This window comes from Microcaecilia unicolor, chromosome 10 (genome assembly GCF_901765095.1).
Source record: "Microcaecilia unicolor chromosome 10, aMicUni1.1, whole genome shotgun sequence".
Classification (NCBI taxonomy): domain Eukaryota; kingdom Metazoa; phylum Chordata; class Amphibia; order Gymnophiona; family Siphonopidae; genus Microcaecilia; species Microcaecilia unicolor.
The window spans coordinates 38,145,891-38,171,924 of NC_044040.1; the positions used below are offsets into that span (position 1 = coordinate 38,145,891).

The window sequence follows — 26,034 nt, forward strand, 5'->3', positions numbered from 1 at the left end:
GTCCTTTAAATCCAGGGAACATAGCCAATCGTTTTTCTGAATCATTGGCAGAAGGGTGCCCAAGGAAAGCATCCTGAACTTTTCTTTGACCAGGAATTTGTTCAGGCCTCTCAGGTCTAGGATGGGACGCATCCCCCCTGTTTTCTTTTCCACAAGGAAGTACCTGGAATAGAATCCCTGCCCTTCTTGCCCGGGTGGTACGGGCTCGACCACATTGGCGCTGAGAAGGGCGGAGAGTTCCTCTGCAAGTACCTGCTTGTGATGGGAGCAGAAGGATAGGACTCCCGGTGGGCAATTTGGCGGGGTGGAGATCAAATTCAGGGTGTATCCGCACCGCACTATTTGGAGAACCCACTGGTCGGAGGTTACGAGAGGCCACCTTTGGTGAAAAACTTTCAACCTCCCCCCGACCGGCAGGTCGTCCGGTACGGGTACTTTGATGGCGGCTATGTTCCCGTGGATCCAGTCAAAAGCCCGTCCCCTGCTTTTGCTGTGGAGGCGCAGGGGGCTGCTTAGGCGCACGCTGTTGACGGGAACGAGTGCGCTGGGACTGTCCTTGTGCCTGAGGAGGCCTTCGGGCCGGCTGGGTGTACCTGCGCTTGCTTTAGAGGCGTAGGGCGCAGCCTGCCGGGCCCGGGAAAAAGTCCACCTGCAGAGGTGGATGCTGAAGGCGTCCGGTGGGAGAGCTTGTTGAGAGCGGTTTCCCGCTGGTGTAGTTGGTCCACCAACTGCTCGACCTTCTCGCCGAAAATGCTATCCCCCCGGCAAGGGACATCCGCCAGTCGCTGCTGGGTGCGGTTGTCCAGGTCAGAGGCACGCAGCCATGACAGTCTGCGCATCACTATACCTTGGGCCGCAGCTCGAGATGCCACATCACAGGTGTCATAGATACCCCTGGACAGGAACTTTCTGCACGCTTTCAGCTGCCTGACCACCTCCTGAAATGGCCTGGACTGCTCCGGGGGGAGCTTGTCAACCAGGTCCGCCAGTTGCCTCACATTGTTCCGCATGTGAATGCTCGTGTAGAGCTGGTATGATTGGATGCGAGTCATCAGCATGGAAGATTGGTAGGCCTTCCTCCCAAACGAGTTCAGAGTGCGAGACTCCCGCCCCGGAGGCGCCGAGGCGGTATCCCTCGAACTCCGTGCTCTCTTGAGAGCAGAGTCCACGACCGCCGAGTCATGAGGCAATTCAGGCCGCATCAACTCTGGGTCTGAGTGGATCCTGTATTGGGACTCCGCTTTCTTGGGGATGGTGGGATTAGTGTCTTCAGCCAGTTCCGAAGCAGTGTCTCCTTAAGGACATTGTGCAACGGCACCGTGGAAGACTATCTAGGTGGTGATGGATAGTCGAGGACTTCGAGCATCTCCGCCCTCGGCTCATCCACAGTAACCATGGGAAAGGGAATGCAAATAGACATATCCTTGACAAAGGAGGGGCTCTCAGGGCCCGTCTTGACTGCGAGGAACCACGTCCTCGATGATGGCGTCGAGCAGTGGACTCCCGCGCCGGCGGGGACGAAGCTCCCTCCATCGACGTCGACTCCACCTGCGTGGCGGTCGACACCGGTGCCGCAAGTGGCGTCGAAGGCCTCGGCATCGGGCCAGAGCACACCGGCGCCTCCATCAACGGCGCCGGGGGCGCAAGCACCCCCGGTGCCGGCAGAGCCTGGCGCATCAGCCCTTCCAGGATCCCGGAAAGGATGGCTCGGAGGCACTCGTCAAGGCCCGCTGTTGGGAAAGTCAGGGGGGCCGGTGTGGGTGTCGGAAGCTGCTCGGGTCCAGGAGACGGTACCGAAGTACCCGCGGACTGACGCAGCGACACCTCTTCAACCGAGGGGGAACGCTCCTCCCGGCACTGCCGCTTCCTGGGCGTTGAGTCGTCCCTCGAAGTACCGGAGCTGGCAGTCCGATGCGCCGTGGGCGACTGATGACGGTGCTTCTTTGCTTTCTTTCTATGCCCGTCATCGGCGCTCGGCGGAAGAGACAAGGAGGTGGAACCCCCCCCCCCCCCCCGGCCTCGAGGAATCTGATCCGACAGGGTTCGGTCCCGATGGCCCTGGGTTGAGGGAGTAGCCGGGGCAGACTGCCCGCACACCGATGCCGTCGAGGTCGACGGGCCGGCGCAAGTTCCAAAAAGACGGTCCCAAAGAACTTGCCTCGCCACCTGTGTCCGCTTCCTTAAGCCGAGACACAAGGTGCACGTCTTGAAATTATGCTCCGGGCCGAGGCACTGGAGGCACCAAGCGTGGGTATCGGTCTGCGACGTCTGCCGGCCGCACCGACCACACTTTTTGAATCCACTCTGGACCTTCGAGGACATCAACGGAAAATTCGCGTCGGCGAGGTCAAAGTCGTCGATGGTGGCGGTGAAAAGCACACCCGAAAAAGAAACGACCGCGACGAATCGCCCTCGCAGCTAAGGACGACGAGGACAACTCCTTTTTTTTTTTTTTAGTTTCCTAAGAAAAAAACCACGCGAACACGTACGCGAAACAAGAAAAAACCGCGGCTAGGCCACAATCCGGTTTCCGGGGCTGACAAAGAGAGAGACGGTAACACGTTTCTCTCCAGCGCGGAATAGAAAATAACTGAGCGGGAACGGTCACGCACTTGTCCTCGGAGAATGGTTGGCGCACGTTAAACGCTAATGCACCCATAGGAATGTATAGGTGCATTAGCGTTTAACTTGCCTTAACTTTAAAGGTGTGGTAAAATCGGTAGCACGCCTTAGTAAACATACTCCTTTATTTGTTTAATAGATACGTATTACAGATCTGTGTACCCCTTATGCAGATGTAAACCAAAATGTGACACATCAGGTCATTTTAGAACTTCAATACATTTTACTGTATGCCATACTACATCAGACTGCCTTTTGTATCAGCTTCTCTTCTTTGCATTGGACTTCCTGGGACCAGCTTCTCTTTGTCTATAATTATGAAGAACGAAAAGAACATATTGATCTCAACAATATGGAAATCAAGTAGAGGTGCTTTTACACGCAGACGTGTCTTACAAAATAATGTAATCCAATGATTTATAATACACCAGATCCCTAAAAGGGTTCCAAGAGGATCAAAAAAATTAAAAATTTCTCAATACCTGGAAAATATGCATAAATAAAACATAAGATGGGAACCTAAATATTTATCATAGGGTTACATTTTTAAATGACGACAAAATAAAAGGTAAGAGCCCTGTATCCTAACTGTGTTTAGTAAATTATTCCAGAAACAAGCAACCTGAAATGAAAAAGAACTGTTCGCAATCTTCTTATAACAAACCATAAAATTATCTGTCCAAATACAAGAAAAAAAAAGAGAATATAACAGATCCTAGTAAATGTAACAAAAATACCTAAGATCAAAACAAAACAATAATAAAAAAAATGAAAGTGAATTGTTTATCTTCTATTTTTCATTTAATTAGCCTGCCTTAGTGCCTGATTTTCAGCACTATATTTTAGGTGATATTTTAGCTCCAAATCTAACTGGTTAGGCTCACCTAAAATTCTCCTAAAAGTGACCAGCTAAAATTAGTTAATTTATCTACTCAATTGGCTTTTGAAAACAAACTTTACGTAAAAACACAGAATGTGAGAACACCTTGGTGAATCAAATACACAACTTAAACCAGGGCCACTATTTGAAGTTCTGGTCACCATAACAAGTCTGCAAGACCTGAGTTTTTCACTGACAATCCTTTATTTATTCACCTAATTAGGAACAGGCTGCATTGGTGCTTACTATATAGAGAACAAAAAGATACCTGTGCAGATGTTGGCCTTTCCTGTGGATTCTCTTTTAGACATTTTTTGATTAGATTTTCAACTTCTGGCCATGGAGAACAATTGTATTCTCTCACTGGATCTAAAACATTTAAATATATGTTACACCACACATATGAAGCCCAATTTTACACAGAATGTTGAGATGGGAATTGAAGACATCCAGGTTATGACATCACAGTTCCCCTTTCAATTTGGTATCTTGAACTGTAGTAGAGATAACTGCTAGGGTCAACCAGCACTATTTTGAATCCAGTTTCTGACAAGGCCGGAAAGATTGGGGATCATTCCTACTCTCCACTAGATACCAAGATATACCTAGTGGAACCCCAGGGGTGGGTTTTTTTTTTTTTTTTGCGAGAAGGGGTTCTGCTTGTACTGGGGTGTGGAAGAGAGGTTTAAAGGAATAATGTTTTGTTGGGGAGTGTAATGGGGGGGGGGGGGATGCAGATGGGGGGTGATAATCAGTCTGATGGCATTCTGATAAGGTGCGTGAAGAGGGTTCTCTTGGCCTCAGTAGCTGCCCCTTCAATCTGGCATTTATGTTTGCCTCAGGTAAGGATAAAGACCAAGATAGAAAATATTTGGTCTCCACATGCATACCCCTTCTAAGATGGGGTGCTCATGCACAGATGTTTAGTCCACCCAAACTAAGCCCACACCATGCCCCCTTAAAATCTGTTTGTGCTGTGCATCTCCACATGTAAAGAGTGGATTTTTAAAATCACTATTTGCATGTGTTGCCAACATACACATTTAAAAGCTGCTACTTACATGTGAAGAAGCTTCTAAAATAAGGGTCACAGTAGGTGCATATATACATATAAACCATATATTAACAGTGAGTCATAAATATACATTTATGGTATTAGAACAAACAAGAAAAAAGATCTCAAACACCCATGGAACCATGGACATAAGCAAGTCAACTCCATGGCATTCCAACCCAGTTAACCACTTCAGATATAAGACTTGAATAGGAATTGCTGTGGCCTGAGCCATGGCTCCAACTCAGATTGTCATGCAAGGTATTTCCTTTTGAAACTGGGATCTGACACTGAACTACCTACAGCAGAGTTTAAAACTAGCATTACTTTTCAAAACGATTAATTGTTCTCACATGACAGGCATTTCCCTTCTGTTGTGCCCAATAAAATTTCCATCTAACCTTATTCTGGGTAGCTCCACTGAATAAATATCTGCATTTTCAATTTTTTTACTTTCTATTTTTCCACTGAAAGTTTATCTTCTAACTATAAATTGTACTTTAAGCCACGACATCCACAGCTGCACAATTCCATCATTTCTAGTCTCCAGTTTTTGTCCCGACTATAATCCATCTTCCCCTCTTTTCATCAATTAACATCTTAAGACAGGTCTCCCAAACAAAGAAAGGTAACTATTATGTCTGTTATTAACCTTAGCTGAAATACTTCTACAGCTTCAGTAGGGTTCTCTTTCCACTGGAATAGGTGTTCAAGGGCATCTTCTTAGACTTCAGATGATGCCATAAATTTGTACCAATGCCTCCCCTTCCACCTTGGAGCTCTGCACCCAAACTCTGAAGCCCTCTCAAACCCTGTCAACTAGGCCTTTCTGTATACCACTCCTGGAAAACATTCAGTACGCTTAGATAACCACAGACTGTAAGCTGATTCTTCTAAACAACTGTGCTATTACTAGAAGATAGGAAACATCGCTTTAAAAGGTGTACATGTCTGCGGTGATATATAAAGCAAACCTCAAAGAAATAAAGCACGTATTGCAAAGGGAACCCACAGATGCAGAATATACTAAGGTCAATATTTTAAAGAACTTATGCCGTCAACAGCAAATGCTTATAGCCTAAGTTTTTTTTTTTAATATTTTGCTTTGCGTTGGAATAGCTAATTTTTGGTCATATAAATCACTATACAGCCAAGTGTTGGGCATTTGGGAAAAGAAGAGCCTGGAGCACAGTCGCTCTCCATTTAACATCCAAGTCTGTCCTACCAAGAGCAAATAGAGCTTTAAACATATATGTTACATGTTAAAAATTATATGCACACGGAGTATGAAATAATTTTAAATGTATAACATGTGCTTGTGGAGGGTATATTTATAAATGGTGCCTATCTAGACACTATTTTAAAAAGACAAGTAGAAGCCTAGTTGCCTTTATAAAACACTAGCGCATTGACAGAAATCATGACACGAAGTAGTCACATTTATCTGCTTGAGAGAAGGTGTAAATGAAGGCATATATTTTATGCACATACCCAAGTAGATTAAGTATTTCATAATCTATGCATGTTAAATGCTAGGTCTATCCATGTTCTACCCAAACTTCACTTTATACACACCTACTGGCAAAGCATGCTCCATCATGTCATGGTGTGAAATGCATTGGATACTAACAATAGAGTACAGAAGAGTTATGGGAAGATATCAACAAATTTGTACTAGAAAAAAGTGAAAAGTCCCCTGCATAAGGTGAAAAAACAATAACAGCAAAAATGGATAACTGAAGAAACTCTCATAATTGCTCAATTACAAAGAGACGTTAAAGCTAGAGGAGAAAGAAAGGCAGTCGCGGAACCTAGCTAGAATTTCCAATGTTTCACAAGCCAAAATACAGAGAAGTACTACAACAATGCATGCAAGGAAACAGAATTAAAAAATATATAAAAAGGAAGAATAAGATCGGCTTTCTTAAAGCTACCATATTTAGAGAAAATTCCAACTCTGAATTGAAAAAGGTTCTCAGGGATCTGTGTTGAACAATGCTGAGAAGATCAAGAAAGGGTGAAAAGAATATACTGAGTCATCATACCATAAAGATCAAGTGGATCAGCAGTTGTCTCAGGGACCACTGGTAATGAAAGAAAAGTTAAAGCAGCATTGAAAGCTTTATCAAAAAACAAAGCAACAGTCACCGACAGCATTCCCACTGAAGTACTATGACAATCAGATGCAGTTGTAACAATACTTATAAAGCTCTGCCAAGAAATTTGGAAAAAGTATCATAGCCGACTGAAAAAGATCTGTGCTCATACCAATACTGAAGAAAGGCGAGCCAACTTACTGTGAAAATTATCGCACAACCACTCTGATTCCACACATCAGCAAGATTCTACTCAAGATCATTCAATAGAGACTACAATCATACCAGGAGCAAGAACTGCTGGAAGTTCAAGCAGGGTTTAGGAAAGAGCGAGGAAAAAGGCATCGTGGTTGTGAGGTGGATCCTTGAAAAGATGAAAGAAGAACAAAGGATATCTTCATATGTTTCATTGACTACAGCAAGGCCTTTGACTACATAAATCATGAAAAACTCTGAACCATATTAAGAGCCTGGGTATACCAGGGTGCTTGATAGTTCTCATGCACAACCTTTTCATTCATCAATAGTTCAAACCAGAAAAAGGAGAAACACAGTGGTTCAAAATTGGCAAAGTTGCACGACAAGGCTGCATACTTTCCTCTTACCTGTTCAATCAATAGGCAGAACAATCAACAGAGAAGCAGGACTAAATGAAGAAACCTGGGGTGTGAAAACTGATGGAAAACTCATCACAACTATAGCCATGTTGATGATACCATGTTACTGGCTGAAATTGAAGACAATCTGAAATATCTGATAATCAAGATCATGGAACAGTCTCACAATGGGCCTGTCCCTCAATGTGAAGATGATGATGATGATCCTGACAACTGGCAAAACGAAGGTACTTATCTATAGCAGGTGCTTTCTGAGGACTGCAGGATGAATATTCTTCTAACTGGGTGACATCATCTGATGGAGTGCCTTACAGAAGATTTTGGCAGCAATTCACCAGCATATATGTGTCTTCCCATCTGCCGTTATCGTGCGGAACTAGCTCAGTCTAAGTAAAAGGCTTAAAGAATGCAACTGCAATGAAAAGTGGGCATGGTAGTAAGAATATTCATCCTGTTGTCCTCAGAGAACACCTGCTACAAATAAGTAAGTTTGTTTTCTCCAAGGACAAGAAGAATATAATCTTGCTACTGGCAATCCCTACCTACCAGGCTGTCTCGAAACAAAAAAGGGAATCCAATTCAAGCCTGCAACAGACAAGAACTAATTATAAAATAATGTTCCTTTTTTTTTTAAGGAGATGGTCTAGAACTGAAACTAAATGGGCTGGGGGGGGGGGGGGGAAGTTAAATTCTAGACTCCAAATAGATTTGGAGGGACTGTCTGACCAAACTGGCTGTCATGTCAGTAGTCCTCTTCTACACAGTAGTAAGCTGTGAATGTATAGACTGAGGTCCATGTTGCAGTTTTGTAAATTTACTCTATGGAGGCTGACCTCAGGTGGGCTACCAATGCAGCCATGGCTCTGACATTGTGAGTCATGAAATGACCCTTCAGAGTCAGCCCAGCCTGGGCATAAGTGAAAGAGATGCAGTCTGCTAGCCAATTTAACAGCATGTATTTGCCCATCCTGTTTATGCCAAAAGAAAGAAAAAGCTGTGTGGACTTTCTATGGGTCTAGCCTGCTCTAAATAGAAGGACAAGGCTCTCTTGCAATCCAGAGCGTGCAGTGTGGTTTCATCTTGATGGGTGTGTGGTTTCGAGAAAAATGTTCATAGAACAACTGACTGATTAAGGTGTTATTCCAATACTACCATTGGGTGGAGCATGGGATGCATATACTAAACCACTCTGTTCTTGTAAAACTTTGTATAAGATGATCTGACCATGCAGGCTGAGTGACCACCACCAAAAACAAAACCTTCCAGGTACTTCAGGTGACCAGTATCAAGTGGCTTAAAAGAAGCTTTCATCAGCTGGGTAAGGACAGCACTGAGATCCCATTACACTGTAGGGGGGTTTGAGTATAAAATGAACAACTAAAGGCTGAGCAGAGATGAGTTAACCCTTTACATGGTGACAAAAGCCAATCGCACCGAGATGAACTCTTATGGAATTGGTCTTGAAACCTGACTTTAACAAATGCAGAAGATATTCAAGCAGTTTTTGTGTAAGCCAGGAAAAGGGATCTAGGGCCTTATCCTCACATCAGATGGCAAATCTCTTCGATTCAAACTGTATGACCTTCTAGTGGAATCTTTTACGGATGCAAGCAGAATTTTGGGGATACTCTCCAATACGTTCAGGGAGTCCATTTCTAACCTCTCAGCATCCAAGTTACAAGGTCTAGAAATTGGAGGACGGGATGTAGAAGGTATCTCCCTCCTCCCAATTCTGAGTGATGAGGGACAGACAGCACTCCAACCTCCATGATCACCCTGTAAAGGTGTGATCAGAATCATGGTTTGTCAATCCTGCTTGAGTTTCAGGAGAGTTCTCACTATGAAAGGCATTGGAGGATAGGTATACATAAGACTTGCCCCTATTGAGGAGAAAGGCGTGAGAGGGAAGATATGACAGAGACATTTAAATACTTCTGTGGTATAAATGCACAGGAGGTGAGTCTCTTTCAACTGAAAGTAGGCTCTGGAATGAGGGACATAGGTTGACGCTGTTACTAAAAAAAAAAAAAAGCTGTAACCTGAAAATTACTTCTTCGTGAAAAGGGTACTGAATACGGCCTCCTGGTGGAGCTGGAAGAAACTAAGACTATATCTAAAAGCTTGGGACAAGTAAATAGGATCTCTAAGGGAGAGGAAGCATTAATACATGTTATGAAAGGGCAGACTGGATGTGGTCTTTATCTGCCTTCATTTGCTTTGGCATCCGAGGTTAGTCTGCCACTTGATCCTAGACTGGAACAGAACCGAGGGACTTTTTTGTTGAGATGAGTAGCAAAACGGTCTATCAAGGGGGTGGCCCACTCTGCTCAATGCCCATGTTCAACAACTATTTGTGAAGTTGCATGACCCAATTCAGACTGTCTGCCAGACAGTTGTCTTTCCATTAATGTAAGAGGCTATCAGCATCATTCCATATGAGGTGGCCCATTTCCACATCCTGACTGCTTCCTGAAACAGGAGGTACGGATCCCATGCCTCCCTGCTTGTTGAGGAAGTACATTGTCCATTGAGCTAGCCCCAAATTGAAGCATGCCATAGAAGTTACATGGACAGTAGAGGCCATGTGGTCCAATATTCTCAACTTCTGTAAAGCTGATCCTTGCTGTCTCTGACTCGCCTTTTTAGCTACTGAGATAATAGCCTCTATTCTCTGCTGTGGGAGAAATGTGCTCACTTGAGTTGTGTCTAGCAAGGCTCCAATGAACTTCAATTGCTGGGAAGGGCTTACGTGTGACTTGGAGTAATTTATCACAAAGTCCTAATAATTTCTCACACCCAAATGATTCTCTATATTGATTCTTTTCTACTTTCTTCTGACATGCTTTTGATCAGTCAATCGTCTAAACAGGAAAAAACATGCACCCCCAGTCTGCATAGACATGCTGCAACTACTGTTAAGCAGTTTGTGATTACCCTGGATGCTGACACAGGGCCAAATGGTAATACATGGTACTGGTAGTGGTGTTTTCTTATTCGTAATCTCAGATATTTTACACAACTAAGATGTATTCTTATGTGGGTACAGGCCATCCTTTAAGACCAGAAAGCATAGCTGATGTCCTTCTTATATTATGGTGAGTAGAGTGCACAGGGAAACCATCCTGAACTTGTTCAGGGCCCTCAGGTCTAGGATAGAAGAGAAGAGAGTTCCTTTGTAAATAATTCCTGATGCTAAGAGCTTAATTTTGATGCTCGCAGTAGGCAATTTGAGGAAATCTTTCCAAATGAAGTGTGCAATATATCTGAACTACTTTGAGAACTCACCAGTCGTCTGAGGTTACAAAAGGCAACCTTTTCTGGAAAAGATTCAGCCTCTCTCTACCAGAAGGTCATCCAGAACAGTTACTTGAATTACAGCTATGCTCTCTTACAGCCAGTCAAAAGCTCCCCCTTGTTTTGACTGGGGAGCCAGCTGGAACTTTTGGGCCCTCTGTTGCCATGGATGGGAGGAAGATCCCTGACTTGTCTGGGAAGGTCAGGAGGGAGGTGGATACCTCTGCCCATTGTCAAAGCACCTCCTGGAAGTGGAGGTAAAGTTAGGAGCAGGTCAGGAGAGTGACTTGATTATGCTGGAGTGCTTTTGATGAGATCAGAGCCCATTTCCATCTTGTCACCAAAAAGATTTTCTCCCTGGCACAGAACGTCCACCAACTTCTTTTGCACTGCTGGTTCAAGGTCAGAAGAACACAGCCAAGCGAGTCTGCACATCCCAATATCCATGGTGGAGGCCCTGGATGCTGTACTGGAAGCATCATTAAGTTGGCCAGAGCATGTACTTTCTGCATTGTCACTCTTTAGTTACTAACTGATGGAACTCCTCAGCCTTTTCCTGGGAATACCTGCGAACTCTAACACACTGTGCACAATGTTCTACACAAATGCATGCTCATTAAGAGCTGATAAGATGCTATCCAGAAAATGAGCACAGCATGTCAGTGGCGTTCCTTGGTCGGCTGCCACCCGGGGCGGATCTTCGCTGCACCCCCCCCCCCCCCCGGGAGCAGCGTCATCCGCGCCCCCCCCCCTCCCGGGTGCAGCATGACCCCCCTATGGTGCAGCGTTCTCCCCCACGGTGCATCACCTCAAGCCCCCCCGGTGCATTAATCTCACCTACTGGGGTGCTGGGAGCAGCAGCGAGGCTGTCGGCTCCGTTGGTTCCCTGCTCCCTCTGCCCCGGAGCAGGAAGTAACAAGCAGAGGGAGCAGGGAACCAGCGGAGCCGACAGCCGCACGGCTGCTCCCTGCACCCCTCCTGCAGTGTGCATCCAGGGCAGACCGCCCCCACTGCCCCACCCTCAGTACGCCACTGCAGCATGTTGAAACATTTTCTTCCCAAAAGATTCCAATGTCCTAGCCCTCCTCCTTTTGGACACAAAGGAGTGAATCATAAACATAAGAACATAAACATCATACTGAGACAGACCGAAGGTCCATCAAGCCCAGTATCTTGTTTCCAACTGTGGCCAACAAAGAAACAGAAGAGCCAAAAGGATCCCACAACTCACAAAAGCAAAAGACCAAGTAACTGAAGGTGATCCAACAAAGCAAATGTCCTTTATTGTGATCAATCACATAAATCTCTAATGATGAATGACAACTACATACAGACTCGACATGGGCCGTGTTTTGGCACTGCCTGCATTAGGAGTACTTGAGTACTAAGAGGCACAGCAAATGAGACAATCACAAACAATAAATGCTTTTACAATAAATAACCATTCATAAAAACAAAAATTATATAAAAACACAAAAAATTAAAATTATTTTAAAAACACATACAATTGCCTATACATGAAAAATATAGATACTGTTAAAAAAATTGAAACAAAAAAATAGATTATATCTACTTTTTTTAACTTAAGAATGACTGTTTAAAATGTTTTTATATACAAGTCTTATATGTAATATTCACATTTTAAGCAACCATGTTTTTACACAATTTCAATTTTTTTAACTTTGTGTTTTTTGTATCATATTTGTTTTTTATGAATGGTTATTTATTGTAAGAGAATTTATTGTTTATGACGATCTCATTTGCTGTGTCTCTTACTATTCAATGTCTCCTGATATAAGCATTAGTGCCAAAACACAGTTCCTAGTTTATCAGCAATTTTGTGAATTTATGTTTTCTGTTTACATCACACTCAATATGGGTTTAGGCCATTGCACAGTACCAAGACTTAATTACTTTTTTTCACTGCAGAAATTAGAAATATATTGTGCAGAGAAGTCAGGCTGCTTTACTACAATTTGACATTTCTGCGGCATTTGATGCCATTGATCACTCTTTAATGCTTCACAGGCTTGCTGAGAGTAGGGTTAAATGGTCAGTATTCTCAATGGAGAAGGGTAGTTAGTGGAGTTCCCCAGGGCTCTGTGCTGGGACCATTGCTTTTTAACATATTTATCAATAGAAATCAAACAAAATAAAACATGGAAAAGAAAATAAGATGATACCTTTTTTATTGGACATAACTTAATACATTTCTTGATTAGCTTTCGAAGGTTGCCCTTCTTCGTCAGATCGGAAATAAGCAAATGTGCTAGCTGACAGTGTATATAAGTGAAAACATTCAAGCATTACTATGACAGTCTGACAGGGTGGGAGGATGGGGATGGGTAGGAGGTATGCATGGGGACATCAAAGCATATCATTGATATTCTAACAGGATAGGTGTGGATAGGTGAGGGGAGGGTGATCAACAGAGAAATACAGCTTTATGGTTTATAATGGGCTAGGAACCCCAGATCCTTGTTAAGTCCTTTCTGTTGGGTATTAAAATATTCAACCATTCTGACTTCAAAGGTCTTACGTTCTTGTATGGTTTTAAAGTTACCTTTCAGGATTCTCACTGTGAAGTCACTGGTACAGTGTCCTGGTCCTGTAAAATGCTGACCAACAGGGGTGGGAGCCCTACTGGCACCAGTATTGTTCATGTGATGTCTATGTAAATTGAATCTTGTCTTAAGCATCTGGCCTGTTTCTCCAATATAGCATCCTTCGTTACATTTTTTACACAATGATATATACCACATTGGAAGATGAGCAAGTGAAAGATTCCTTTATGTTGAATATCGTTCCTTTGTGGATGACTGTGGGGTCCTGTGAAATATTTTGGCAAGTTTGCAACTGGATAAATTACAGGGAAGTGTGCCCTTCTGTTCCTTTTCAGTCTGTGTTGGAAGTTTACTTCTGATTAGCTTGTGTTTTAAGTTGGGTGGCTGTTGGAAGGCCAGTACTGGTGGGGATGGGAATATCTCTTTCAGTAATTCATCCTCATGGAGTATAGGTTGTAGATCTCTTATGATTTTCCTCAGTTTTTCCAGCTCTGGATTGTATGTCACTACAAGGGGGATTCTGTCTGTGGCTTTTTTCTCCTTGTACTGTAGCAGATTCTCCCTGGGTGTTTTGAAGGAGGAGGCAATATTCTTGGAGATTATTTTGGGGTTGTAGCCTTTCTGTTTGAAGGATGCAGTCAGGCTTTTAAGGTGTCTGTCTCTGTCCCCTGGGTCAGAGCAGATACGGTGGTATCTTGTGGCTTGGCTATAAATGATTGATCTTTTTGTATGTGAAGGATGGAAGCTGGAGTTGTGGAGGTAGCTGCATCTGTCTGTGGGTTTCTTGTATATAGATGTTTGTATACAGCCATCACTGATTGAGACCGTGGTGTCCAAAAAATTGACTTTTTCTGGGGAGTAGTCAATTTTGAATCTGATTGTAAGATGGTATGTATTGAAGGAAGAATAAAATTGTTTCAGAGTTTCTTCACCCTTCCTCCAAATCATAAAAATGTCATCAATGTACCGGTAGTATTTTAGAGGTTTGGTCTGGTGTGTATTCAGAAATGTCTCTTCCAGCTCAGCCATAAAAAGGTTGGCATATTGGGGTGCTGTCCTGGTGCCCATCGCAGTGCCCATTATTTGTAGATAGATATCATTGTTAAAGCGGAAGTAGTTGTGAGTTAAAATGAATTTGATTAATTTTGTAATAGTTTCTGGTGAGTATTGATGGTCCAGTGTGGATTTTTTTCAGGAGTCTTCCACATGTAGCTATGCCATCCGCATGTGGAATGTTGCTGTATAGTGATTCTACATCCATCGTGACCAGAAGGGTGTTAGGTGGTAGTTGCTTGACTGTCATAGTAATGCTTGAATGTTTTCACTTATATACACTGTCAGCTAGCACATTTGCTTATTTCCGATCTGACGAAGAAGGGCAACCTTCGAAAGCTAATCAAAAAATATATTAAGTTATGTCCAATAAAAAAGGTATCATCTTATTTTCTTTTCCATGTTTTATTTTGTTTGATTTCTATTGATAACCTTAAGAGTGGACTAACACGGCTACCACACTCCTCTACTTAACATATTTATAAATGACCTAGAGATGGGAGTAACTAGTGAGGTAATTAAATTTGCTGACGACACAAAGTTATTCAAAGTTGTTAAATCGCAAGAGGACTGGAAAAATTACAAGAGGGCCTTTCAAGACTGGGAGACTGGGCATCTAAATGGCAGATGACGATTAATGTGAGCAAGTGCAAAGTGATGCATGTGGGAAAGAGGAACTCGAACTATAGCTACGTAATGCAAGGTTCCACGTTGAGTCACCAACCAAGAAAGGAATCTAGGCGTCGTCGATGATACGTTGAAACCCTCTGCTCAGTGTGCTGCAGTGGCTAAGAAAGCAAATAGAATATTAGGTATTATTAGGAAAGAAATAGAAAACAAAAGTAAGGACGTTATAATGCCTTTGTATCGGTCCATGGTGTGACCGCACCTCGAATATTGTGTTCAATTCTGGTCACTGCATCTGAAAAAACATATAGTGGAATTAGAAAAGGTGCAGAGAAGTGTGACAAAAATGATAAAGGGGATGGGGTGACTTCCCTATGAGGAAAGACTAAAGCAGTTAGGGCTCTTCAGCTTGGAGAAAAGACGGCTGAGGGGAGATATGATAGAGGTCTATAAAATAATGAGTGGAGTCGAAAGGGTAGACGTGAAGTGTCTTTTTACTCTTTCCAAAAATACTAGGACTGGGGGGCATTCAATGAAGCTACAAAGTAGTACATTTAAAACAAATCAGAGAAAATGTTTATTCACTCAATGTGTAATTAAACTCTGGAATTCGTTGCCAGAGAATGTGGTAAAGGCAGTTAGCTTAGCGGGGTTTAAAAAAAAAAAAGGTTTGGATGGCTTCCTAAAGGAAAAGTCCATAAACCATTATTAAAATGGACTTGGGGAAAATCCACTGCTTATTTCTGGATAAGTAGCATAAAATGTTTTGTACTTTTTTAGGATCTTGCCAGGTATTTGTGACCTGGATTGGCCACTGTTGGGTCTCCACTGTCCCTTTTACTATTTAATGACTATATGAAATCACTAGAAGCTTGGTTATCTTCTCTTGGGAGTCCTTTATCTAAGGCAAACAGGCACCTATGCGCGTCCAAGTCACATCAAATTGGAACTACTGCTCAGCTACCGCGTGCCCTGGGTGATATTTGCATTTTGACGCGCGTACAGAACACAGGTAGGAATTTTATACTGCGTGACGCTTACCCGTCAGTAAGCACCAGTTTACGTGCACTGAGCTTACCGCCCGGTTAGCGCATGAGACATTAACACCAAATCAATGGGTGGCAGTAATTTTCAGGCCAAAAATGGATGTGCGCTGGTTTTAATTTTGTCACACGTCCATTTTCGGCCACACAAAAAAGGGCCTTTTTTCCAGGTGCGCTGAAAAATGGACCTGTGTGCGTCCAAAACACGCACCTACCAGCACAGGCCATTTTTTTGGCGCACCTTTGTAAAAGGGCCCCTTGCAGGCTTATTTTTGAAAGAGAAGGGCGCCCATATTTCGACACAAATCGGGAGATGGGTGTCCTTCTCCCAGGGTCGCCCAAATCGGCATAATTGAAAGCCGATTTTGGGCATCCTCAACTGCTTTCCGTCGTGGGGACGACCAAAATTCATGGGGGCGTGTCGGAGGTATAGCGAAGTCGGGACTGGGGCGTTATCGACCGATAATGGAAAAAAGAAGGGCATCCATGATGAGCACTTGGGCGACTTTGCTTGATCCATTTTTGTTTTTACGACCAAGCCTCAAAAAGGTGCCCGAACTGACCAGATGACCACCAGAGGGAATCGGGGATGACCTTCCCTTACTCCCCCAGTGGTCACCAACCCCACCCTAAAAAAAATGTTTAATATTTTTTGCCAGCCTCTATGCCAGCCTCAAATGTCATACCCAGCTCCATCGCAGCAGTATGCAGATCCCTGGAGCAGTTTTAGTGGGTGCAGTGCACTTCAGGCAGGCGGACCCAGGCCCACCCCTACCTGTTACACTTGTGGTGGTAAATGTGAGCCCTTCAAAACCCACCAGAAACCCACTGTACCCACATCTAGGTGCTCCCCTTCACCCATAAGGGCTATGGCAGTGGTGCACAGTTGGGGGGAGTGGGCTTTGGGGGGGGGGGGGCTCAGCACCCAAGGTAAGGGAGCTATGCACCTGGAAGCAATTTGTGAAGTCCACTGCAGTGCCCCCCAGGGTGCCCGGTTGGTGTCCTGGCAATGTGAGGGGGACCAGTGCACTACGAATGCTGGCTCCTCCCACGACCAAATGGCTTGGTTTTGGTCATTTCTGAGATGGGCATCCTTGGTTTCCAGTATCGCCGAAAATCGGGGACGACCATCTCTAAGGTCGACCTACATTTCATGATTTGGGCGTCCCCGACCGTATTATCGAAACGTAAGATGGACGCCCAAAATTTCTACAACTAGCCATGGGAGAAATTTTACAGATTACTAATAAATCTAAAGTCCTGGGTGTAATATTGGATTCAAATTTATCTTTTGATGATCAAATTGCTTCATTGGTAAAAAAAAATTATTTCCGATTACGTCAATTGAGAGCAATAAAATTTAGCGTAAGTGCTGAATGTTTAAGTAGCATAGTCCAATCAGTACTTTTACTGTATTTAGACTTCTGTAACTCTTTATATGGAGGTTTGACTTTCAAATTGCTTCATAGACTGCAACTATTCCAAAATACTGCAGTAAGATAGATTGGAGAGTTAGCAGATTTGAGACAGTGACTCCTCATCTTGATAGATTGCACTGGCTTCCAATTTGTTCAAAATAGTTTGTATGGTGTTTAAGTATTTGGAAGGGCAAAATGCAAGTTGGTCTTTCTAATTATTCAGATAATGAGCTGAACTCTATTAAACAATCTATAAGTATTCATAACCTACAGGATGTGATATCTATCTTTTATCTCTTTTTTTAATATTGTAATCTTTCTTACTTTTATTCTTCTTTTTTTTCTTTTTAATCAAAATGGAGAAAAAGACCTCATCAGTCCTTGCATGACGTTATTCTTGTTCAATACATATAATCGTCTGCTTTCTTAGGACTCCATTATAATCCTTGGTCTTAAAAAACTCCACTTTTTTATTATAATAAAAATATCCTACTCAATTGTAATATTTCAATCGTGATATTTTCCAAAGAACAATTTTAATTTAATGTTACTTAGTTTTTGCTCTGCTCTACGGGGCTCTCCGTTTCGCTATATATTATATTATATGCTTCTTCAGGGGGCCAAGTAACGACTGGCAAATCATGGTATCTTATAACATGGCGTCTCCTGCTAATGTAACACCGGTAGTGAACGCCAAAGATTATAATGGAGTCCTAAGAAAGCAGACGATTATATGTATTGAACAAGAATAACGTCATGCAAGGACTGATGAGGTCTTTTTCTCCATTTTGATTAAAAAGAAAAAAAAGAAGAAAAGTAAGAAAGATTACAATATTAAAAAAAGAGATAAAAGATAGATATCACATCCTATAGGTTATGAATACTTATAGATTGTTTAATAGAGTTCAGCTCAATATCTGACAATACAGTATAGACTCGCTGAAATTTCATCCAGATTTTTCTGTCTTTCTAATTATTCAACATTATTGTTTACAGGGCAAAGCTCTCATTCCATCTATTCTAATTCTTCGAAGTTTCCAAATTTTAGTGGATTCAAATTAAGAGCTATTTGACTAATTCTTTTCAGTATTTGGGAGTGAAACTTTGGAACAATATACAGTGCCAAGTTAGTTCAATCCAATCTTATTTAATATTTAGGAAGCAACTGAAGGCTCAGATGTTCTCTAATATTAAATGACCTTAATTTAAATATTATTCCTATATTTCCATCTAACTGAGATGTCTATTTCTTGTAATCTGCATTGAACCCTTTTGGAGATATAACTGAATATAAGTCATGAATAGAACAGAACAGAACAGCAACAGCAGCAAACAGAAAGGTGCACATGCACAGTGAATCACTGCCAAGATGTTGGAGAGCGTTCTCACACTGGGCACTGTCAGATGACGTCACCCAGAATTTAGAACATTCATCCTGCTTGTCCTCGGAGAAAATCAATAACTGAATCCTTCACGGAGAAGTAATAGAAATAGCAGACAGCTTCAACTTGCTTGATTCAATAATCAATTATGAAACAACCAGCAGTAGAGAAATCCAACCATGTATTGCTCTTGGAAGAGCAGCTATGAAGGATCTAGACAAGATCTTAAAAGTGCAGAAATGCATCCTGCATACAAAGATTTGACCTGTTTAAGTCATGATATTTTCAACAATATCATATAGATGTAAAAGAAGCCAGACAGGAAGAAAACTGAAGTCTTTGATTTAGGGTGCTGGAGAATAATATTGTATATACCGTGGATTGCCCAAAGAACAAATCAATTAGTATTGGAGGAGATCAAACCTTAGCTTTCCTTTGAAGCTCAAATGACAAGACTAACTTTCATACTTCAAACACATCTGGTCATGAGAAACATCATTAGAGAAAGACATCATGCATGGCAAGAGTCAAGGCCCATATAAAAGAGGAAGACCAGAAATACGATGGATCAATACAATAACAGTAGTTATGGATTGTACTGTATCCGCAATTAAGTATTTGACTGAAGATCCCAAAAAACAATAAGTCAAATGATTTACAATATTCAACATGGGAAGAAAAAGTAGCAGACTGGTTGTAAATGATAGAAGTCTTTAATCATCACACTTGCTCTGGGGTGTTAAAAACTTATGCCCAACATGGCCATGTTTCGCCAAAGGTTTTTCAGGGGCATTCAATTACCAACTGATGTTCAATCCACACACCACCAACTGGTACATTCAGTGACTCCAACCCAAGCTTCTGAGTAGTGAATTTAAGAACATCTCACCATGTTTCTTAGTGAATTTGAAAGCTGTTTAAAAGTGCCAGCCACCCAAGGCCTGCAAGCTGTGAACAGTGGTTCTAAATGTACTTTTTTTTTTTTTTTTAAAGCAACAGCACATATCTTAGATATTTTAAAGATCACATGAGAAATTACTTCTGATATGAAGGATATAAGTGGTTCTAAAATTATTTTAAAGTTGTATTGTTTGTTTTAAAACAAAAACAGCCTTTGAAGAATTTAAGGTAGACTGCACCACTAAGTTTGTCAGACTCACTACTCAGAAGCTCGTGTTGGAGATGCATCAGTCAGATACTCATCTCTTCTGCTGTTATTTTAAATGCCCTTAAGCACCAATCTGTTGTTTTAAATTTTATATTAGAATGTACCAGTTAGTGATGCTTGCATTGAACATGAATTGGGCAATCCCCTTTCATCTATTTATTTATGGCCAAGATTTTCACAACTTCCATGTCTATCTTTAGTTATTTAGGGCCCCTTTTACAAAGCTTGCTAAGAAGGAAGTAATGCCGGGCTACCAAAGCAGCCTGGCACTACTTCCCAGCCCAGCACGCCATCATATCTGGCGCTACAAAATATATTTATTTTTGTAGTGCCGGCGTGTACTCAGCAGTAATCGGGCAGTGGGTGGCAGTAAGGGCTCCCCCCCCCCCAAATGGTTGTGCGGCAAGTGCTTCACTTGCCACATGGCCATTTCTTTTAAAAAAGAAAGACCTACCTATTACCAGCTGCAGTAAAAGGGGGCCTCAACATTCTTAAAAAAAAAAAACACTGTCAGCGCAGGCCCCCTTTTGCCACAGCTTGGTAAAAGGGGTCCTTAGTTATTTACATTTTAAGTTTTACAGAGGTTTTTTTTTTTATATGTTTGGTGTTTCATTTATGATATTGATGTCCAGTTTTTTAAAGGATTATATTCTTATATATGGCTAGTAACATTATTTATGATTTTATCAATTTGATGTTTATTAACATTATGTTGTATGTGTATATGTTCACAGTAACTGAATGCCCCGAAGCAGCTATTAGCAAAACATGGCCGTGTTGCGCACATGTTTTTAACTTCCTGGAACTGGTGTAGTGATTAAAGACTTATGATTTACAACCAGTCTACTACCTTTTCCTTTTTAACACAATACAGGGCAACTTGACAGATCTTAACAGCAGCATCATTTATATACATATGTGGCCACATGCATGTGAGAATGACTTTATAAATTTGCCTCCTTAAAGTTATATATCTTGCAGCCAGCTGAATCTTGGGTTCATTATGAACAGTAAAACCAGATAATGGGAAGCCTCAGAAAACCCAACAAATAAAATGTATATAGTTGAATAGCAATGCTTAACAACTATTTATCTTCCCACGGACAGAATGCTGTGGATAAACTATTTTCCATGCTCACTAGTCTCGTTTACATATCTGTTCCAACCTCAGCCCTTCCCTCTCATACGGAAGCCATTTTATTTTAAACAGACACTAAGAGCATTGTTCAATGAAGATTCTTCTCACAGAATAGGTAAAAGCTCCTTTCTGAGTAAGACAGAAAATCTCTCATCCTGTTCTTAATTAAAAGTGAGATTAATATTTTCTGCCCAGCCTACAAAGCATGGAGCCAAGTTTACAAAGCTCTTAGTGAAATAACTGTGTGACATTAAACAAGATCAAAGACAGAGAAAAATACAACCCACAAAATCAATATTCAGGTAAGACATTAAGTCACCACAACAGCATCCTGTCCATGCACTCAGTTCCTGACAGAACAGAACAAACAGAAGATGATCATGCAAGTTCCAGTAACTACGACGTATGGAATTCAGAAACTCATTGATGCTTTTCCACATGGGCAGGAATGCTAGCAGACATTGGGATCACCTTAAGCCTTTTAAAACTGGTTTCAATTTTATTTTTATTTGTAAACAAATCGTACATATAAACACCAACATGTAATATTTATAATCACAATTCACCATTTTAGGCGGAAAGGGGAGAAGTTTGAAATTGGCAATGCCTGTTATTTTAGCATCTACCATACTCTGTCTTAAATTCCAAAAACTTCTCTCTTAGGGACACTGAAAATCTACAGCAACATTTCACAAGAAATGCATGTTTTCTGAAAACCAGTGGAACCTCTTCACTTCTGTCCTTTTCTGGTAGTCTATTTCAGTGCTTTAAGTGGAACAAAATTCTGCCATGTCATAGATACTCTGCCTCCCCCTCTAGCCCTCAGTGACATCACACACTGCCCCAAGGGAGAAAAGGAAAATGGAAAAGATGTTTCATTTAGTTACACAATCCACTGAAAGCGAACACATACATTTTAACTAAGACAACTTCTGACAGGATTATATTGAAACAGTATTTTAAGAAGTCTGCTAAAAATAAATTAAGCCATATATGGAGGAGTGGCCTAGTGGTTAGGGTGGTGGACTTTGGTCCTGGGGAACTGAATTCGATTCCCACTTCAGGCACAGGCAGCTCCTTGTGACTCTGGGCAAGTCATTTAACCCTCCATTGCTCCATGTAAGCCGCATTGAGCCTGCCATGAGTGGGAAACCGCGGGGTACAAATGTAACAAAAATAAAATAAATACTAATAAGCTTAGAACCTGCAGACTAATGTTAGATGAAGTATTGCAGGTCAACTTTCAGAAACCATTCAAGAGTGGGTTTTCAAAAGATGTACCCACATAACTTTGGGAGTTAGCTAGATAACGCTACTTAGTTAAAACTCACCCTCTTAACGCACTCAATATGTGCAGATAAAACCGCAAGGCACACAAAATTAGCAATCACAGATGTTCTGGCGTGGGTTTCTAACTTAGCCAATTAGCCAGGATTTGTGCTACTTAACTGAGGGGGGAAGTTATCAAGCTGCATTATAGCACTAGCCTGTGTTATTTACCCCTTAATGCATGTTAAAAGGCTCTAATGTTGAGTGTGGTGCCCAAATGCAGCATTAAATGTCACTCCACATTACATAGTAAGCAGATGTAAAACACACAATGCATGTCATGCTTCTTAATACCACGCAAATCTCATATCGCAGCTTGGTACTACACTGGGGGGGGGGGGGGGTCAACTTTCCATTTAAGGCATCATTGCCTTTATATGGAAAGATAACCCCCTAGCGGTACTACCATGAGACTACCACTAGGGGTCACCAGCATAATTTTGGATGCCAGTGCCGGCAAGGGAAGGAGCAACTGTAAATCACTCCTGTATTTCCACTAGACTCCAGGGAATTTTAAAAGCACAGGTAAGAAGGAGCCTTCGGGAGGGTGGGGGAGGGCTTGATAGGGCGGGGCTTCTAGGGTGGGGGGGTCATTTGGGTGGGGTGAATAACGGTTACTGGGTGACTTTGTTGGAGGCTTCATAGGGGGTCACGACTAAGGGCTTTATATGGGAGAGGAGATGCATGGGAGACTACAATTTAAAATGTTGCTGGCCTCTTCAAAAGACAGTTTGCAAGCACTGGGTTGCACCTTGGAGGACTGATGCTCCTGGGCCAATGGACTAACATTGCTTGCCAATGGACTAAAGTGGCTCACAAGCAATGTTAGTCCTTTGCAGCAGGTTGGTGACTATTGTGGTAAATCAAGGTGCAGTAAAAGCCCGCCTTTTTCCTTTTACTGCACCTTGATAACTTGCCCCCTAAATTTAAACTACTCAACCACTGCCACTCAAATGACAGGCTTAAATGAAGCTGGATACTAAGCCTAAAATCTAGCTGTTTTGGCTGAATATTTAGCTAAAGATAACTGTGTATTAACTTTAGATTCTGAATCTATGACAAGATGACCCACAGCAGCATATATCCATTATTCCTAACCTTTAGTTAGTAGTAGTTCTTCTCCAAGCTCAACTGACCTAGTCTTCAGTTTCTTAAAAAAAAAACCAAAAAGGGTTTATATGCAAAATAATTAGTACCATCGAACATATAGATGGGGCAGTATGTTGGGGGGGGGGGGGGGGGGGAGCTTGGGCAGAACTAGGGTTTATCCAGTTAGTGGCAATATTCAGCCAAATAACCAGAATATTATTCAGATAAAGTCAGGACAGCAAAAAGGCTGTTCTAACTTTATCCAGATAGCTATCCATTTAGCACTCTGAATATTGCTGCTAACCGGCTAGCAAAACCAGCCAGCGATGATTCCAGATATTCAGTGCCAGCCACTATCATAAGAATAGCCATAATGGGTTAGACCAATGGTCCATCTAGCCCAGTATCCTGCTTCCAACAGTGGCCAATCCAGGTCACAAGTACCTGGCAGAAAACCAAATCAGGGTAAGCAGTTGCTTCCCCCATGTCCATCTCAATAACAGACTATGGACTTTCCTCCAGGAACTTGTCCAAACCTTTTTTAAACCCAGATACAACAGTTATTACCCTTTTTGATATGTAACTTTTGTAATTTTGTAAGCCGCATTGTGCCCGCTTTTGTGGGAAAATGCGGGATATAAATGTACTAAAATAAATAATAAATACGCTAACCGCTGTTACCATATCCTCCAGCAATGAGTTCCAGAACTATTCTTTGAGTGAAAAAATATTTACTCCTATTTGTTTTAAAAGTATCTCCACATAATTTCATTGAGTGTCCCCGGGTCTTTCTTCTTTGAAAAATCAATTCACTTTTAACCATTCTACTCCATTCAGGATTTTACAGACCTCAATCATATCCCCCCTCAGCCGTCTCTTTTCCAAGCTGAAGAGGCCTAACTTCTTTAGCCTTTCCTCATATGGGAGGAGTTTCATCCCGTTTATCATTTGGTCGCTCTTCTTTGAACCTTTTCTAATTCCTCTATATCTTTTTTAAGATACAGCGACCAGAATTGAATGCAATACTCAAGGTGTGGTCGCACCATGGAGTGATACATTCAGGGCTGGTTTTGAGGGGGTATTTGGGAGTACTGAGTACTGGCACCTTTTCCACTGTCTGCTAAAACTGAAACATGGTCCCCAAGTTTTAATGAAAGATCTCAGGCTCTACACACACACTCTGCCTTGTCATAGATTCTGTGACTGGTTGCAGGGTGCCCTGCTATTGTGGGGTGGGTCCCTCAGTGATCACCCCACCCCTGAAGGGTGGCCTGGCATTTGAGTACCGGCACCTTTTTCGCTAGAGAAAATGTACTGGATACAATATACTATTTTTGGTAAAATAAATCCAGATGCTGCCACTGAGTATCTGGATTTATTTTACCAGTAACAGCTGGAGTCTAAAAAATGATGACCACCATAGGCTTAAAATCAGGGATAATTGTGTTTTCACTGTGCTATGAATAAGGATTTCGCTAAGGATATAAGGAAGTCCTCTGAATGAAAAACCTTTCATCTAAATTCTTAAGTCTATATTCTGACACCAAAGAAAAGACAAATAAACACACACTAATATAGTTCATGCAGCTTTCCCTACTAATACTCATGACTACTGCTCTTGACTGCAGGACAAACCACCCTTCTGAAATATGGCTTACCTGGTAATTTCCCATGGACAGCCAGTTCATCAAACTCATTTGGAAATTTAATGCTCTCTACAAGTCTAGCTCCTGCAGTTAAGATATCATACAGCAGCAAACCAAATGAATACACATCTGCTTGCTGATTGTAGATAACATTCCCTTTGGCAACTTCTGGTGCACGGAATCCTGAAAGGAAGTTCATCATTAAAATATATCAGGTAGATTGTCAAATGGCTGTGAATTGGCAAACATAACAGCCTAACCAACCAACTAAATTTAGCAAACTTAGGTCCTAATTCACTAAATTGTGTCAATGATTTAACATTAAATTGAGTTAAATATATGGAGGGTAATTTTATAATAGGCTGCTTGTGGGTGAAGGGAAATTAAGCACTTATTTTGGCTATATTTTATGACGATGCAGAGGCAGAAATCATGGCTAAAATGAAGGCACATTTATTTACACCTGCTTAGGAGTAGGCATAAATGTTCACTCATATTTTATAAAGAACACTCGTAATTCACAACACACCTATCAGATTGCATAAAAGAACTTGCTTACTTGGCATAGCACATACTTGTTGTACCCAAGGGGGTTGGAGGGGGAGAAGGCAGACTTTTACAAAAGACACTTTTCTGCACATTTACGCATGAAAATCCTTCATAAAATTACCCCCATAATTATAAAATAGTCCCCTCAGAGGGTTTGCATTATTTAATCTACAATAAATCATGTTAATGAAAGTTAGTAAGGAGTCCTATCTTGTTAACATTCAAAATCAGTGTTATCAAGTAAAAAAATGTATATAAAGCCAGCAATCTCTTCCTTCATCTCGCCCACCCTGCATTAAAGAAAATAAAATGCCCAGCAGTGTCCGCTCTCCTGAACCTCCAACCAATTCTGCGTTAAAAAAAACATCCATCTAGTCACATCCTTCCTCCTAATTACCCTCCCTCCATAAAAAAAACTCATGTACCCCCTACTTCCTGACATCCCCCTCTCTTGATCCTCACCCT

The 26,034-nt window shown here is 41.9% G+C and overlaps 1 protein-coding gene across 1 annotated transcript in view; it reads right to left on the reverse strand.

The window, feature by feature from the left end:
• The window catches only part of LRRK2 (leucine rich repeat kinase 2), a 255,631-nt gene that overhangs the window by 19,495 nt on the left and 210,102 nt on the right, over positions 1–26,034 (reverse strand). Inside the window, exons 42-43 of the mRNA XM_030216665.1 lie at positions 25,033–25,203; positions 3,771–3,871 (exon numbers count right to left, since the gene is read on the reverse strand). Of these exons, the coding sequence (XP_030072525.1) occupies positions 3,771–3,871; positions 25,033–25,203 (272 nt within the window). The remainder of the gene's footprint in view (positions 1–3,770; positions 3,872–25,032; positions 25,204–26,034) is intronic.